This window comes from Myiozetetes cayanensis, unplaced genomic scaffold, assembly GCF_022539395.1.
Source record: "Myiozetetes cayanensis isolate MyiCay16 unplaced genomic scaffold, myiCay2020 scf9, whole genome shotgun sequence".
Lineage (NCBI taxonomy): Eukaryota > Metazoa > Chordata > Aves > Passeriformes > Tyrannidae > Myiozetetes > Myiozetetes cayanensis.
Window position 1 is genome coordinate 22,690,047 of NW_026088185.1, and position 17,115 is coordinate 22,707,161.

A 17,115-nucleotide genomic window follows, 5' to 3' on the forward strand; every position below is an offset into this window, starting at 1 on the left:
TCACTCCAACCTGGCTGTACTTTGGCACTTCGATGAGTGGCTGTAGCCACTGCACCACTCATCCTTGGGCTGCAGCACACTGGGCACCAGGAAACACTGGTCTGCACGGGAAGGGACGGGGACCCAAGATGCCAGGGAAGATGGCAAGGTGTGCTTGCAGGGCAGGAGAAGGTATGTGCTCACAGCAGGACTGTCATCTCTCCCCCAGGGTTTGGCAGAGATGGGAATCCCATCCTGGTGTCACAGGGACACACAGGCTGGGGCAGTCTCTAGCCTGGCTTTGCACCTCTGAGGATGGGAGGAAGCAGTGAAGCCCACAGACCCTGTTTCACTTCCCCTTTCCAGCTGCAGCATCCTTCTAGCCCCATTTCCCCTTTCTCCCATCCCTAGAGCTCCCTGCCCAGCTCCATAAACATCCCCAAACTCTGCTCTGTGTAGGACCAAGAGTTTCACAAGGGCTTTTAGGCATGCGACTAGAGCAACCTCTTCTACATCTGCTCAGGCCAAGTGCCCGCAGTTGGAACCATGTCACTCTTGGGATCCCAGAGCACCCACTGAGAGGGAAGAGAGGAAGGGACAGGGGTGATGGGGACACCCCTCCTGCAGTGGGTCTCCAGGCATCTGGCTCAGCTTGCTCCTGGCCAGCTCTCTAATAGCTCCCCAGCTTTCCTTTCTAATGAGGCTCTAATTGGAAGCCGGTTGTGCTTCCCCTCCCCTCCTCTCAGAGCTCTCCAGTCCCAGTGCTGCAGGGTGATTAAGCTGAGGTTTTGGGTTTTTTTAATATGGCAGAATTATTTTGGAAGGGCCAGGATCGTTACATGACGGGCTTCTTGAAAAACCCCAGGCTTCGCCTTTCAGACGAGGCCTTTTCAAGTGGTTTTGCACAGTACACGTCTCTGGGCAGCGACCGTCTCGAACAGTTACTGTTAATTATAGATGCCTCTTTCCCGCTCGCCCATTACTCAAAGGATTTTTGTGTGTTTTAACAGTGTTTTACATCAGTCTGAATAAGACTCTATTCAGTCTTTCCAAGGGCTGGAACTTGGGCATCCCCTGCTGTATATGTCGTGCTCTCCTCCCTGCATCCCTGGGGCCAGGGCCAGGCAGCTGACATGGGCACAAGCCTTTCTCTCGCTGCCCAGCTGGTCCATGCACTGCTCTTGGTGCAGGAGCAATGCCTGCGGCATGGACACACTCTTTGCACCCCTCTCCTGGCAATGTATGGCCATGGGTCTGCATACTCAGCTCCCTTGTGCTTAATCCATCTGCTGAATCCACCCTCCATCATCCTTCTTGTATGCTGAGCTCTGCTGCCCACTGGTGCATGCTCAGATGGACCATGTGCCCATTGCCATGGCATCCTTGTTGCCCAAGGATTCAGGATCAATGACAGCTCTGGGCACAGTGACCCCATCCTGGTCTCCTCAGGTTGTGCAGGATCATGTTCTCCTTGCTGAGTCCCAGGCCATTGTGTTCCCCTTTCATTAAAACAGTGGCTGAGGCTGTTCCCCATGTCTTCCTTCATTGCCCACCTATTCAACAGTAACTTTTTGTGCTAATATCATTGAGAAATGCTCTTGCCTCCCATGCCACCCCATTTGTACCCTCTGCCTGCAAAAGCCACCGTTTATTCCAGCTTGCCTCCCGTGTTTTATCATAGGTGTAGGCTAGAAGAAGAGCTTGCATCTTCTCCTGTGGTAGCCAAACTGGTGTATCCATCCCCAGGGAAACATCTTGTCCTAAGTATTTTCTCATTCCGCCTGTAAACCCCAGTATGCTCATCTGGGCATGCTGGCCCCTTTGGAGAGCTCTGGTGTGTTTGAGACGGGTGATTTCCCTCTGCAGAGCGGTGCTGTGCCTTTTCTCCAGTAGCAGGCTACTGGTGTTTCTGCAGCTCCCAAATCCTTCCCAGATGCAGGAACGAGCCCTGAGCTGTGGATCCCCCTTCAAAGATGGGAACCACCACCCAGGATGTGCTGAGTGCTCTGCAGAGGGGGCACAGACTCATGGGCTGAGCCACCTGCCCAAGTCCTGGGCATCTGGAGCTTGGCAGTGGGTGCCAGACAGTGAGGCTCTCATTAGTGCAAAGGTTTGGAAGGGTTTGAAGATAAGGAGCAGCTTCAGAACTGCTCTACTGACCAATTTCACATGGCCAGAGGTGACAAGAGCTTTCCCTGGGTGCTCCAGGGCTGTCTGTGAGCTGCTGGCTGCTCCCTTGAGGAACCACAAGTTGGGGGGAAAAAGTGGATCCTCATGCCAACCATCCATCTTCCTTCAGGCTGGAGTGGGGATTTTGTGGAGGGTGGGGGGCAGCTGGGGGGCACAGTGGCATTGTTTGAGGAGAGTCCCATTTGGGGAAGGTGAGGATGCATTTTGTTTGGGCAGCTCTGCAGCCCTCACCTCCTCCACCTCAGCATATAGGGCACTGTGGTCAGGCCCATTTATAAAGATGGTAAATATATTGGCAGAGTTTGTGTCCCCTCCAAAGGTCAATATTTGTGCAGAGTTTAATTTTAACTTAAGAAGCAGTTGTTTGCAGAGGCTGCCCTGTGTTTGTGTGTGTGTGTGTGTGTGTGTGCGCACGTGTGTGTGCTTCCCCATCGATCGATGCCCATGGGGAGGTGTGTGAGTGGCTTGTGCATGTGCGCTGACTCACTGGGGTACAGAAGGGGTTGGGGATGGTTCCTGCCCCCGGAGATGCTCCAGGTGCAGGGGCATCCAGAGGCACAAGGGTCTGTAGACGAGTCTATAAATGCAACCCACAAACCTCTCTGGGAGGTGACAGCGGGCAACATGTGCCCCATGAGGCTCTGAACAGCAGCCGATGGGGACAGTGGCTTTCCCAGCCTGTTCTGACTGGTGCCCTGGGCTTGTTGCAGGCAGCTCTGCGGCCACATAGTCCCTGGCCTTGCCCCTCCTGAACCCTTGTGGCTTTTGTGGCTCTCACTCATGTCCTGGCAACATGGGTCTCCAATATGAGCACATTGTTCAGGCTGGTTTCAGGATTCTTCCAGTATCACTGCCCATGGGGTTTTATACCCCACATCCACCCTACCACTCTGCCGTGTAAGGCAGACCTGCATCCCACATGCACCTGCAACACCTCACTGAGGCTGGTGGCTCATCTTCGAGAGTTCTAGATCTGAAGTGCCCCTGTGATGTCAGGGAAGAGTGGGGAGTTGCTGACCTGGTCTGTGCCCAGGCACCTGAGGCTTCTGTTTCTGCTACTCCCTAAGCTCTTCTAGCTGATACCTTGGGCTGTGCTTTACTCAGGGGTAGCCACATGTTCCCATCTGGGCTTGGAGACAGGCTGTGCCACTCACACACCCCATAGTGTCTCAACCCTTGGAATAGAGGTTGTGATTTCTCAGATACCTGCAGTGTATATCAGCATCCTAGGGCAGGACAGGACAACAAGTTGGATCCAATACCTTCCCCCAGCCCATCTTGCCGACAGTACAGTACCTGTTGTCTGTGGGAAAATGGGAGAATAACAGTTGGGCACAGCTCTGGCTGCAGTAGTTTTTCCAGCAGCTTAGAGGCAGGAAGTGGGGGATGCAGCTGAAGGAGAAGCAGGACGGCTAGGACAGAGCCCACCATCCCTGCAGCACGGCTGCTGGGGCTCCGTGTTTTGCAGCCCGCCTTGTGGGCGCTGAGGTTTGGTTTCCTTCTCTCTGGTCTTTTCCTCTTCCTCGCCAGGCCCTGGGGCTGCCGACTGACCTCAAAGGGAAAAGCGGGCTGCGAGGGACAGCGGCAGGGATGGGCAGGGGTAAACACGGGGCTGGGGCTGGCTAGGCAGTGGGAGATGGAGGTGAAGTCATGCCGTGACGTCAGCCCTGTGGCTTTGGGGACAGCCGTGGTTAGGCTGCTCAAGGAGAGGCGGCTGTTTTCCTGCAGCTCCGCCGCTTGCTCCTGGTGCCCGTCTAGCTTATAAACTTTAATGGCCAGTTTAAAAGGTTCCTGCCATGGGTACCCTCTTGCCAGTTTTAGGTTTTTAATTTGGAAACTTTCCTCTCTGTGGTCAGGGAAGGAAGGACTTGAGTCCACTCAGGACCAGTCATCAGGACACGTGGGTGCTAAAGACACGCTCCAGAAGGACTCTGCTGTCGTCACTGGTGTCGGGAGAGGGCTGGCCATGCATGGGGCAGACAGGCTGGAGGAGCCCCCTGGTCCCCTCCTGCTGCCCACATATTGATGGAATAAATATAGCTCCTCCTTGGCCTCTGCCTGGGGGAGCACTGGCAGCTGCCACCTGCTCCCTATTATCACAGTCCTACCCCCAGGGTCACCATCGCTCTAGGATGTATGGGCAGCATCCTCACCCTGCAGCCCTTGGAAGACACTGGGAGCCCCTGAACCTCTGCTTACATGGGTGAGGAGACCTGGGGCTACAGCCACGTTTGCTCTTCCAGGTGTTGGCAGAGCTGGGGTTAGACATGCACCTGGGGTCAGATGCAGAGCTGGGATTATATGCAGTTGTGCCTGGATGTGCTGCTTGACAGGAGAAGAGGATGTGAGGACAGTGCTGTGGGAGACAATGAGGGCATATCACTGCTGCTCTTCATCCTCTTCCTCACTTCCCAGATTCCTCAAAGCTTTGGCAGCCCCCACGAGGTGTGTGTTAGCAGAATCACATTTCACTAGTGTAAGCTCAGCTCTCCTCTGCCTGCAGAGGCTTGAGAAGCCCTCGCAAATGCCCAGGAATTGCTGGGTACTGGGGCACAGGGCCGAGGCCTGATCCCTTCCATGCAGCAAGGAAACCAGCCTACAAACTTGAGGGGAGCCTCCCCAGAGCGTTTCCACTCAGCCCTAGAGAGAGCAAGGACACCTTCCCCCACCACAGCTGCAGCCACCTGGGGTTACTAACGGTGTGGCTCCAAGGAGTGACCATGGCTTGCCTGGGTCTCTCCTTGTCACCAGACAGGTATGGCAGGGCTTGTCCGTAAGTTCGTGCTACACATGCTGGTTGTCTGATGGTGCTGCAAATGGGCTGGTCCTTCCTGAGCAGAATGAGGTGTCCATGCTGTGAGTCCCTGTGATGGGCTGGGTCAGAGCCCACCTTAGAGCATCTTAGCCATCAGGAGGGTCCAGGCTGGGGGCCTGGGAAACTGCATAGCAGACAGGACGGCTGACTTGGCATAAGTCTGCACCCCAGGGGTTGAACTCCCCCAGGGTGGGCACCCAGAGCACTATAAATACCACATGAAGCCAGAGGAGCAGAGGAGTGGCCCTGGTTTACCATCACTTTCATACCATGGCTTTCAAGTGGTTCCCCTGCCTCTTCCCCATGAGCCAGTGGCACATCTGCACCCAGCCGGCTGCCTCCGGTGCCGTGCCACGTGCTCTGTGGCCACTGGAACTGGTGCCACATGCCAGCCCTGGAGCAGCTCTGCCTTTGCCAGCCCTGTAATTGATTCCTGCTCTCCTGAACGGGTGGAGGCTGCAGATGTGCAGCCTAGTAGGAGGCAGTGGGCTGCGGATACCACCTCCAGGAGCCAGCCTGGGCAGGGTGAGGAACAGCCCAGTCCTTGCCTTGGCTCCGATGTCTACTTGGAGAGACACCTTTTGAGCATCCAGGTGTTTGGAGAGGTTCTCTCCCAGCCTCAGCTTCTGGAGGCAGAGCATTCAAGGGTACTCTACTCCCCCACTTTGGCGCTACTGGCAGAGCTGGGGTTCTTGGGGAGCAAAGAAACAGCTCCCTGAGTATCACTGTGTGTCTGCTGATGACAAGGTCATGTTTTGAGATGATGGCAGCTGATGGCAGTGCAGAGGTGGGCTCTAGAGGTCCCCTGTTATTTCCCTAAGGCTGCAGAAAGACCTGGCCGTGACAATGGCAGGAGTTTAAATTGATGAGGATTTTGTAGCCTAGTGCCACATAGGAGACAATATACTGGAGCATGTTATTATGGATAAGGTTAAAGATAAACCATTTTTTAGACTGGAAGGTGATGGTGGTCCAGGAGAGAGGGCCTGCAAGCAAGTGAGTTTTGACATGAGCACAGGGCTGGAAGCAGGGACCCTTGGTACCTTGTTTTCCAGTGCTGCTGATGACAGATAGTGCTGCATGGAAGAAAACGCCTAGGAAAAAAGGGAGGAAATTGGTGAAGCTTTTAAAAAACCCTGTATTTAGCCAAAGGGCACGGTTTTGCTGTCTGGAGATGGCAAGGAGTGGGTGAGCCCTTCAGAGCAAGGCAAGCATGAATGGAGAGAGTGGTGTGATGAGTGGGCAGGGGGCTGGAAAAAGCAGTGGTTACCAGAGCTGAGGAGGTCTTTGCCCACAGGGCAGTGGTGAGGCTCGGAACATCTCTCCCAACGCAGGCTGCGATCCCTGCCCTTGAAAGTGAGGAGCAACATGGGCTGCAGTGGCTGAACGTGGCAGGACAGAGATGAAAGGGGCTGCAGCAGCAAGGGTAATCTACTTGCCCAGGTAGAGGGGCACAGCATGGAGCAGGGTTGGAGGCACGACTCCCAGCTCCCCCAGGTGGAGGACTGCAGCATGAGGCAGGGGCAGGGCCATGGCTACCAGCTCCCCCAGACCTCTGTGTTCCCCCTAGGCAGCACCACAGGGACCCTGTCCTTTTCTCCAAGAGCTGAGAGGGCGAAGGTGCCCTGACAGAGTGTTTTATTAGCAGCAGGTGCCTGAAATCCAACCGTGGTGGAGCAGTAATCCCTCCGCTCACCTGTAGATGAACCCAGCATGAGGGACAGTGCAGGGTCAGGCCCCAACAGTGCTGGGATTACCCTGGCCGTAACCAAAGTGTCTTCCTGGCAGCCTGATGGGCTGGTCCTCTTGTGGGCGACAGGCGCGTAATGCCTGATTTCACAGCACTGGTATTTTCTGTTTCCTTGTGGCAATGATCTCTCCTGCCCTTCCAGCTCCAGACCCTGGCCATGTGTGGCAGCTCCCAGACCTGCCTTCAGAGATGGGGCAGGAGCATCTCTGCTCTTGCCCTGCAGCCAGCACTGGAGCTTTGCAAATGCCATGGCAGTGCCATGGCTGGGAACAAGCCCCAAACAGAAGAGGAGGAGGAAGGCAGAGACTCCCTTTCTCTCAGATGCTGAGGTGGTCCATGAGATGGGCACAGGTCCCTGGGCTGTCTGCAACAAACCAAGGGGATGTACATGAGGGAGAGAGGAACAGGAGCGGTCCATACAGGAAGGGTCTCCCTTCTGCTGTCCACAGCCCTGCTCCCAAAGTGCTCTTTGCTGTGTCCAGCTTCTTCCAGCAAAGCCATGTCTGGGAGGAGGAGCTGTAGGACCAGATGCTCCCCAGCAGCCCCCTGCCCTCAGTGCCTCCAGGCACAGGACTGGGGGTGGTTTGGCAGCAGATGAGCAATGATGTCCTGTGGCATGGCTGGCAGCCTAGTGCAGCTAGTGCCAGGGGGAGGCAGAGCAGGGTCTGTGGTACCCTGGCAAGCACTAGCCTTGGACTTGCAGGAGCACTCTATCTGCATGTCCCTATTGCATGGCACTGTGCCCAGGCTGAGAATACTCATCACCTCATCGTGGGGTGCACAGCCCTGACTGGCCCTCTCTGTCCCCACAGTCTTGCCCTCTCCCAAAGTGCTGCTTTCTGCTCGTCTCGCTGGACCCAGGCTTTGTTGGCTGAGCTCATTTAGCTTTAACAAAGTTTATGGCACTGGAATGCAGAATGGCTGCTGGCCTCCCTCCAGCCTAAACATCCCCACCCCACAGTGCGACAGGCGCTGATAAGGGTGAGTGCTGCAGCGGGCAGGTATCTCGTGCCCAGCCCGCGACCTTACAGCCACCCGACCTTGGAGGCTGTCATTTATCTCTCGCGTGTGAGTGTGTGCGCACGCGAGTTGTCTCCCATCCCCAAGAAATGTTCTCCTCATCTCTGGTTTTCTCTCTGGGCCAAACCCACATGCACGTTGCCCGAAACCGACTCCGAACAGAGTCCTTTGATGAGCAGGGCTTAAATATATATTTGGCATTCCAGCGGCAGCATGCCGAGCCTGGCCGAGGGTGTGAAAGTGTTTGCTTGACAAACTCCGGGGGCTCTCGCCTCTCTGCTGGCTCTGGGGATTCACAGGAGAGAAATATCAAGGAATTTTTCACCTCTCTGTTTTGTTTTGTGCTTTTATTTTGTTTTCCTTCTGCGAGTGCATTTTTAGCTCTGGTGAAAAGTGCCTGATTGACAGTCACAGACACTGAGTCCCCTCTCTTCACTGAGACAGGGACAGCAGGAACAAACATCCCACCCAGGCCCAGGAGAGAGAGGGAACAGCCCTGAGAGAATTGTATTGACCCTGAGGGCTCCTATCTCCTCTCCACTGTCCCTGTCCCCTCCGTGAGCCCAGTGCTGTCATGGATGGATTTGGGTACCAGCAGGATGGAGATGCCCCTCATCCTAGATGTCCCAGGCTGTGGTCTGCTCAGAGTTGGCCCTTCTGCAAAGACCTTCTCTCTGCTGAAGTCAGGGGGGTGTCAGTCACAGGGTCCTTTGTCACCACTCAGCTGGCCCCAAAGAGCCCAAGCACCACACTGAAGACACCCATGCCCGTTGCTCCACTACGGATTTCCCAGCCAGTGTCCCTATGTGCCGTGGCACCAGCTTGGGGTGCACGCTGGCCCCCAGGCACCTTTGAGATTGCAGAGGGGTCTTGTCACCTTGCGCCTATGGGAAATGGGGAGGGGAAGCCCAGGGCAGTGGATATGGTTTCAGAGCCCATGTCTGCAATGCCTGCCAGAGCAGAGTGAGAACCTGGCTGTCTCTTGGGGAGTGGGCTGCGGGGGTTGCATTTGTGTGTTCCAGCTGTCCACAGCGTAATCCCTAATGAAAGAGAACCCCCTGCCCTGCTGCATCCCCACTGTCTGGTGGAAGCACTGCCTGGCCCTAAATCACCTGCTGCTCCCAGCCGGATGGATTACCATGGAAATGGGGGTGCTGCACCCCAGATCAGCAGAGAGAAAGGGTCTGGGGTCTGAGGGGCAGGATGCAGACTCTGGAGGCTGCAGAACAGGGATTAGGATGCTGGTAGTGTACAGGGATAGGATTGATGCCCAGGGACAGCAGGGCAGAAGTTGGTACCATTTTGCAGAGAGGGATTGGGCTGCTGTGAATTGCAGATGGTGAGAAAGGGATAGAGAGGGATTGTGGAGCTGGGTTGGAGATCCTGGAGGGCCATGAGGTTGGGGGCAGGCTTTATTCCCAGGGCAAGGGCAGGCTTGGCTTGGGCTACCCGAGGTTTCTTCCTGGCCCACTGAAGAATCGCTGGCTTGTCTAAAGATCACTGACGGATCATGGACTTGTGGATTTCCTGGGCAGTGAGTCTCTTTCATGTGGCTGCTTGAAAACTCTCATGACATCACCAGGGGCTGCTCCTCCTGGAGACAAACCCAGTGCTTTTTAGGGTTTTGCCTTCCCCCTCGCCCCAGCCTGTGTGTTTTGGCCAGGGGGACCTGGGGAACCACGTCCAAGAGCAGCCGCTCTGGCAGGGAGATGGTGCACAGGGCTGGGGAGCAGGGAGAGGGCAGTGTGTCCCCCCTGTACTGAATAAACATGGGCTGGCCAGGGCTGAAGGGGGCTTTTCCAGGCGGGACCACACCCCAGGGGGCTATTTTTTGCCATGAATGAAGGGGCTGTGTGCTCGCAGGGCTGGCTGGCCTCTTGCTGCTGCTGTTGTGCATGGAGAGCTCGCCTGACACTCAATCCTGGTGTCTGGCTGGGGACCAGCATTTGCACTGAGCACAGCTGGGTACTGCCTGAGGGACACCTGGGTAGGAGCAGCTGGGCACTGCCTGGGGGGACACCTGGGCACCTGGTACAGCTGGGCACTGCCCACAGGGACACCAGCAGGCTGCCATGCCTGGGAAACACAGTCTGTCACAGAGCACAGGGAAGTGATGGTGACTCAGTGGCTGTGCCAGGGGCAGTGCCAGGGCTGCTGGAGCATGTTGGACCCAACCCTGCTGGGACCATGTGCCTGGGGACCTGCCTGAAGCAGCCCAGTGGTGAGCCCTGCTGCCCCCCTGCCCCACATAGAAATGCTTCCTGCTGCAATTTTGGGTGATGATGGGGCAGCATCTCCAGGGACTGCCCCTCTGGCTGTGCCCATGCTTGGGAGGAACTGCAAAGCTGCAAGGGTGGAGCAGCAGCTGCCTCCTGTTCAACCTGGTCCTGAACGCACCCAAATTCTCCCCAAAGCCCCTAATCCCACCTGGCTCAGCCCCAGCTTCCTCTCTGGGCCTTGTTAGCTCAGCTAATCCCTTGTGTGCCGGGTTTAGGGATGCGCTGGGTGCAGCATCCCCATGGTTGTCAGGCACATGTCCCTCTGTCACCCCCAGATTTTGTTTCTCAAGGGATCTGAGGGCTGTTTTACCAACCCCCAGCCCTGACCCACACTCTTGCTACCTTTCCAAGCCCCAGTGCCCCATAGGTCCCAGGGGTTAGCCGCGAGTGTTTGTGCCCTTGAATGAGTGACCTGTCCTTGCCGGGTGGAGACGAAGTGCTGGATCCCACCCCTCACTGTTCCTTATCGCCACACAGCATCCTTATGATTCACCAGGTGTGGCTCCCTTTCCGTCACCCCACTTTGCAGGAAGTTTCCTGGCCAGCCCCCCATGAGCTCTGTGCAATAATAACAAGCTGGGATGAGCTGGCTGGCCTTCCTGAGCAACCCTACAATAACAGACCAGTGCAATGTGTCCGGCTTTCCTGGGCAGACAATAATAAACCCGCATGAGCTGGCACACTTTGCGGAGGAACCCTACAATAATGAGCCTGGATGATGTGTCCATATTCCCCAAGTCAGCCTAAAATAACAGGACAGTATGAGCCACCCAACTTCATCACAGATAAGAGGGATCCTGAGCTGTCCCCCTGGGACAAGAGGCACGCTGGCCACCCAGTCTCCACACCTTCTGCTCTTGACCGTGGAGAAGACAGCCGGTGTTGGTGATGAGCCAGGTTGATGCCCATAGGTGCCATCAGCCTGTGACTCTGCCTTCCTGGAAGCCAGCAGCAAGTCCTCACTAGTTCTGGCATGCTGGGACCTGCTCTTCAGGGAATCCTCCTTGTCCAACTCCCTTGCCAAACCAGCACCCAGTGCCAGCTTCCCCAGAGGCTCTCCTGCTGTTGCCCCATGGGCTGCTGGACAGGAAGACAGGTGCCATGGTCAGGTTGGATGTCAGGGTGCCACCAGCAGCTGCCACTGGACCCTGAGCAGTAGGGCCCAGCATCTTCCAGTGTCAGCCGGGGGAGGGGAGGCAAGGCTAGTGCTGGATGCTACCCTTTTTCAGGGAGTTTGTCGGCACTTGGGCAGTGGAAGGGCTTGGTTGCCCATGGATTTTCTGGGCATCATGGCAGGATGGCCTCTTTCCAAATGGCATGAGGGAGGGACTATGGCCACTGGGGGCTGGAACACCTTGCCCCCCACGAGCCCTCTGCCAAGCACTAGGGCCTGGAAGGCTGGTCCTCACGTGACAGGGGAGAAGATGCTGCAACCTCCTGCCCTACCTCCGCACTGCCGCTGACCCTCCTTTCTCTGGGATTTATCCCTGGGAGTTGGAAGCAGGAGCGGGTGGGCAGGGCAGGGGCAGGACGCCCCCAGCATCCATGCATGGGGGGAGACCAGCATCACACCAGCGTGGCGGCAGCACAATGCAGAGCCTCGCTGCCACCACGCCCCTCTGCTCAGTGTCTGCGAGAAAGGCTGTAACCCAAGCCACAAAAACAGCACGAGGAGAAAGAAAAGGGTATTGAGCGGCAGGGCTGCTGCGGTCGCCGGCCAGCATAGACTGCTGGTTGTTAAGCGTGTGCCTCGTTTGCAAAGGCTGCCTTGATGAAGTGTGAGACAGCACTTACGGAGGGACGCGGGCAGGCATTCTCGCTCCATCTTCCACTCACAGTGCCGGCCTTTATGTGCCTGACATTTGCTTGTTGGAAAGGCCCCTAAAATCAGGGGGAAAGGAAAACATTGCCTGCAGCAGGGCCAGAGCAGTGCTGGGAGGAGTGCTGTGCTATGCTGTGCTGGGCTGGGCTGCACTGGGCTGGGTCAGGCTGGGATGCTGCCTGTCCTGGTCTCACCACCCCCTCTTCCCCGGGGTGACCCCTTCACCTCTCAGCAGCTCTCCGGTTGCCTTCCCCTGCCGGCACTGCCGCTTCCTGCCAGGTGTGCTCAGCCTGGCTGCCTGCCTGTGAAGTCCTGGCCATCCTGCTCGTGCCTGCTCCAAGGGCGGGCTGGCAGCACTGCCAGCTCTCTTAGCTGCTGCTGCTGCTGCGTGTCCCCTGGGGCTGCGTGGTAGGGGACAGTGATAGTGCAAGGTTGGAGCTGGTCCTTTAGCCACCTGCTGCTGGGGTACGCAGTGCCCTAAGGACTGCTGAAGGCTGGGATGAGTGTGTACAAGCACATCTAAGAGCTGGAGGAGCTGGCAGAGGGCATCAGTGGTCAATGTAGGGCATCTCGGGGTGCCTGGAGCAAGCTTGGCCCCAGGAATAGGGATCATTGCCCCACCAGGGAGCTGGGGCAAGAGACCGGGCTTATGTGGCCCGCTCCATCCCAGGGGGTTAAGCCCTGCCTTTCTCTGCCCTTGATTCCAGCTGGAAGGGAACAGTTCAACCCTCTCCATCTATTTTCCTGCAGACAGATTCTACTGGGTTCCCTTGGTCCAGTGCTACTGGCAGAGGCTGGTTGAGCATCTCTCTGGATCCCATAGTGGATGCCTCGCCAGCCTGACTGACACCGGCACAACCAGGGGCAGAGATGCCCAGCACAGATCCAGCAAGCCATGCCAGCCCCATTCCCAGGAGCATGCACAAAGCTCATGGCTGAAGAGAGCGCCAAGGGTGGCCTGGCCACAAGGTACAGGAACACTCCAGTCATGGAGCTCTTCCCCTGTCCTCCATGGATTGATGCAACATCACAAACTTTGCCCATGCCAGTGTGGTGGCAGCCATTCCCATTGCTGGAGAGCCAGTCTGCCATTCCTGGGCTGCCACTCCACCACGCTACTTCCATGGAGCCCGCTGGCGGGGGCGGCCTGGGGAAGCCATGCCCCCCCCTTGGCCCACACCCCTTGGCTCCTGGCCCCGGCAGGAATTATTAAGTGTGCCCCTGTGGAGCATGTGCTGAGGCTGGCCACGGGAATGTGGGCAGATCTGACATACAAGCCACAGCAGCCAGGCTGTAATTTCCAAACAGGCCCCATTTGCTCTGTTTTCCAGTTAAAAATATATTAAAAAATAGGAATGTGGGATTTGTCGTGAAGAATGTTGGTAACCGCTTCGAATGTCTGGTGTGATAATGAAAGGGTCAGTCCCCAGCTTTGAGCATGACCGATTTAGACTCTGGTGCTTGGCACTAGTTCGGGGGCCCAGCACAGTCCAGTCTGCCTGCAAATCCATCCTGGGCCAGGGAAAGGTGATGCATCTGTGTTGGTGATGTGATGCTGTGCCGGGTAACGAGTCCCTCCTGCTCATGCTGTCAAGAGGACATCCAAAATGCCATCTCTTATGGCCTCTTGAGAAGGGAATCTGGTCAGGGGTGGGTGAAGGCAGCATGCCGTGGAGATAGATGCCATGCCCTGCCCACCATTGCCTCTTCACACTGGGGTGCAGCCTCATGGCAGAGCCCTCTTGGGATGGGGTTCACTGAGTGAGGCTGCAGCCAAGCTGCCCCTGAGCTGCCCCTCCACACTGTGGGGCTGTCAGTGAGCACAGCTCGCTCCTGGCATGAGGTCAGGCACCTGCCCCCCCTTCGCCAGGCACTCCTCCTGGATGGGCTAATCACAGTTCAGGGTGTCCTGCAGAGCCTCCCGTGCCACTACCACAGCCTTGAGTCCCTCCTGATACTGGGGCATCTCACTTGGCCTTGTGGCCAGGTAGTCATAACAGGCGGCACAAACCATGCCAGCTCCCCAGGCATCACTCCCCAGTGCCTGGCAAGCCCCGGGAGCAACTCGGGCAGCACTCCCCCAGCTGCCAGCTCTCTGCCCGTGCCGCTCCCCAGACCTCAGGCGTCATGTTTATCCTGGAGATGGGTAATCAGGGAAAAACAAGTCACCAGAGGCCAAGCCTGATGTTGCAGCGAGGACAAGTTTGTCTGCAGCGGGGTTCAGCTTCGGGATGTGCTGGAACAGTGGGGCAAGGAGGAAAGAGAAAATCACAAGTAGCCAGGGTCTGTCCCCCATCCAGCCCCTTCCAGGGACACCTCGCTGTCCCTCTCAGCCTCCGGGGCCATCAGGTGGCCAGTGGCTGGCACAACACGCTCCGCTCCCTGCTGAGTCACAGCTCTGCAGGGAAACGCTTCCAGCTCTGGTTATAACCCATTTCCCTCCGGGGCTGTGAAGCGCAGCCTCCCCGTCCCGCCGCGGGCCAGCTCCAGCCGCCCCATGGCCCTGAGCCCGCGGGCTCCAGCCGCCGGGAAGGGCAGTGGCAGGAAGTGGCCGCTGACTCCCAAATTCCACCCTGGGCTTGCTGGAGCTAAGCCCTTCCCGCGGGCGTGGGCAGCAGGTGCCCTGCACCTGCAGACCCCTGTGCCATCGCAGATGCTCATCTCTCCCAGGGGTGCTGGGCACTCTTCTCCCAGCGCCTCCCCAGGGTGCCACTTCAATGGGTACGTGGGTGCTGGTCTTGGGGACACCGGGTGGCTGCAAGGATGGTTTGTCCCATCCCCAGGGACACCATGGGGACATTGTGCTGGCTTTGGGCAACTGGGGCTGAGCACTGAGGAGCAGCCGCCCTGCCCAGATCCTTGCCTGAATGTTGTGAAGAGGAACAGACTGAGCAGCCCTGGGGCTTGAGACACATCCCGGGTGCCATCCAGGATGGTTTGGAGCAGAGGGTGGTGAGCAGGCCCCCTACACCTGGATGCATAGCCTGCCCCATTGCCCTGGTATTCTCCAAGGGCCCCTTGTTGGCAGGGAGAGGGGGTGGGCACCAGAATAATGGCATCCAGGGCTGTCTGGCTCTGCAGGGGACTCTCCTGCCCTCCAGGGGCACTGACCCACGCAACACTATCTAGTACACTTTGCTCACTTCACTGCCATTCCTGGCTTTCCTGGGAGCTGCTGTTTGCTTTTCTCTGAATTATGACTCCAGCTTGTGCCTTTGATCTGGGCTGTGTCAGCCACCCGTTGCCAGCCCCTCTCCTGCCTTTGAAGTGCAGTTGCCTTCCCAGCCTCAGATGCTGCTTTTGCAACCTTGGGTGCAACCCTGGCCCCATGGGGTGAGACACCAAGGGCGAGAGCATCCTCAGGGTGTCCGAGGTGCTCAGCATCCCTCCTTCTCCCTGGAATCTTGTGGTGGGCCAGCACAGCTCATAGCTTGGAGGCTGGGCTTTGAGAGGTGTGCTTGCCCAGTGGCAACCTAGGGATGCTGGCAGGGTGCTGGGACCAGAGTATCGCTCCCTCCTGTGGCAATGGGCAGGGACACAGGAGGTGACCTGTGTTTGCCTAGTCAGTGCCATGCATATCCTGCAGCTAAGGGGCCTTTCAGGCCCGCAACACCAGCAGAAGGGATGAGACCTGCACAGGAGGTGTCCTTCTGGGCACCAGCCAACTCATCCTGGCATCAGCCCTGTCCTCCCACCTGTCTGGCAGGGAGCAACCGGAGGAGAGCTCAGCTTACCCAGTCTGCCACTGGGAAGCTGGGGTCAGGCTTTGGACTTTGGCCTTGAGTGGGTCTGAGTGTCCCCATCCCCTCCCCACTCCCCTGGCCCAGAGAGGATCCTGCCTTATCTGTTACACTTTGTTCTCCTGCTGTCTGGGTGTGGAGCAGGGCAGAGATTAGTGTGCAGACCTTTGACACACACACACACACACACACACACACACACACACACTCTGCCACACAACCAGCCACGCGTGCACCCCCAGCCATGCTCACCTGCACACCACTGCACATACAGTCCCCGTGCACGTCAGCATGCTCATACTCACCTGCACGTGCATGCCCACACTGTGCCCCACACACCCCCCACAGCCACCCCCTCCAGGGCACACACACATTTCCCCATCCTTGTACTTGTTTGTTTGCTCTCTGTGAGCTGTGTTATGTTCCCAGTGGAGTGTGGCACTTTCCCGGTCTGCCAGCTAAGGTCTCCCATGTGCATCGGCATGGCCCAGTGGGTAAAGGTGGCATCAGGCAGGCGGGGGGGTGTGGGCAGGAGGAGGGAGGCTTCCATGTGTCAAGTCTGGAGGGAATAAAAATGTTTGCAGGGAGGCAGGAGCTGTTCTGGCAGACTGAAAGCAAACCTGGGCACCCCTCGTCTCACTTGTCACATTGCCCTCACTTGCCACAGGGCCACTGGAGATGTCTTGTGCTGCACACATAGACATGCTGGAGGCTGTGGTGGCAGGCAGGGACTACCTGTTCCCACCTCTTGCCGAAGTGCTGCCCCTACCCACGGCTCACTGTCCATGTGGAAGCTGCAGCCCCTGCTGCTTCAGCCAGGGAAGCCAAAGCACTTCCAGTTAGATCTTATCTCTGGCATTTCATGAATGACTCGGGAAGGCAACCCACTGGCCGGAGCAGGCATGTAGGTGTGTGCACACATGTGTGTGTGCATGTGTGTGTGCACAACTGGGGAGCAGCCACATCTACCCAGTGCCAGAGATGTCTGTTCCTGCAAGCTGTGCTGTTCCTGCAAGCTGTGCTGTTTCTGCAAGCTGTGTCCCTGGGGTGAAAGAGATGGAGCCTGACAGGCAGAGGGAGGCACAGCCCCTTCTTTGCCCCCCAGCAGCACCACAGCAGCATGACCTGGCAGGTGATTTCCTGGCAGGGTGATGGTGCCTCTGCTCTCTCCCACAGAGCCTGCCCAAGATCTTCGGTGCGGGAGAAGGGCAGGCTTTTGCCTCTGCTCTGCAGCAGCTCTACACGGCAGTGACACAGCAGGAGGCCAAGCAGGCTCGGAAACGGCAGTGCTCAGGTGAGGAGCTCCTTGGCTGCAGGATGGAGAGTACTTGAAGCAGTTGTCCCCCATACAGCTGAGCCCCCATATCTCTGGGAAGGGGAGTGTGGCCTCAGGTGCAGTTCACCCCATGCAACGGTCTCTCCTTTTGATTTTCCCCCATGGGCTGAGCTCCCCCACCCAAGCACAATTCCTGGAGTGGGTATGGGCAATACCCCATGCTCCCTCATCTCAATCCAAAATT

The 17,115-nt window shown here is 57.3% G+C and overlaps 1 protein-coding gene across 1 annotated transcript in view; it reads left to right on the plus strand.

Moving 5' to 3' along the window:
* NHEJ1 (non-homologous end joining factor 1) overlaps window positions 1–17,115 on the plus strand; it is a 44,289-nt gene that overhangs the window by 26,491 nt on the left and 683 nt on the right. Inside the window, exon 6 of the mRNA XM_050339258.1 lies at window positions 16,772–16,889. Within this exon, the coding sequence (XP_050195215.1) occupies window positions 16,772–16,889 (118 nt within the window). The remainder of the gene's footprint in view (window positions 1–16,771; window positions 16,890–17,115) is intronic.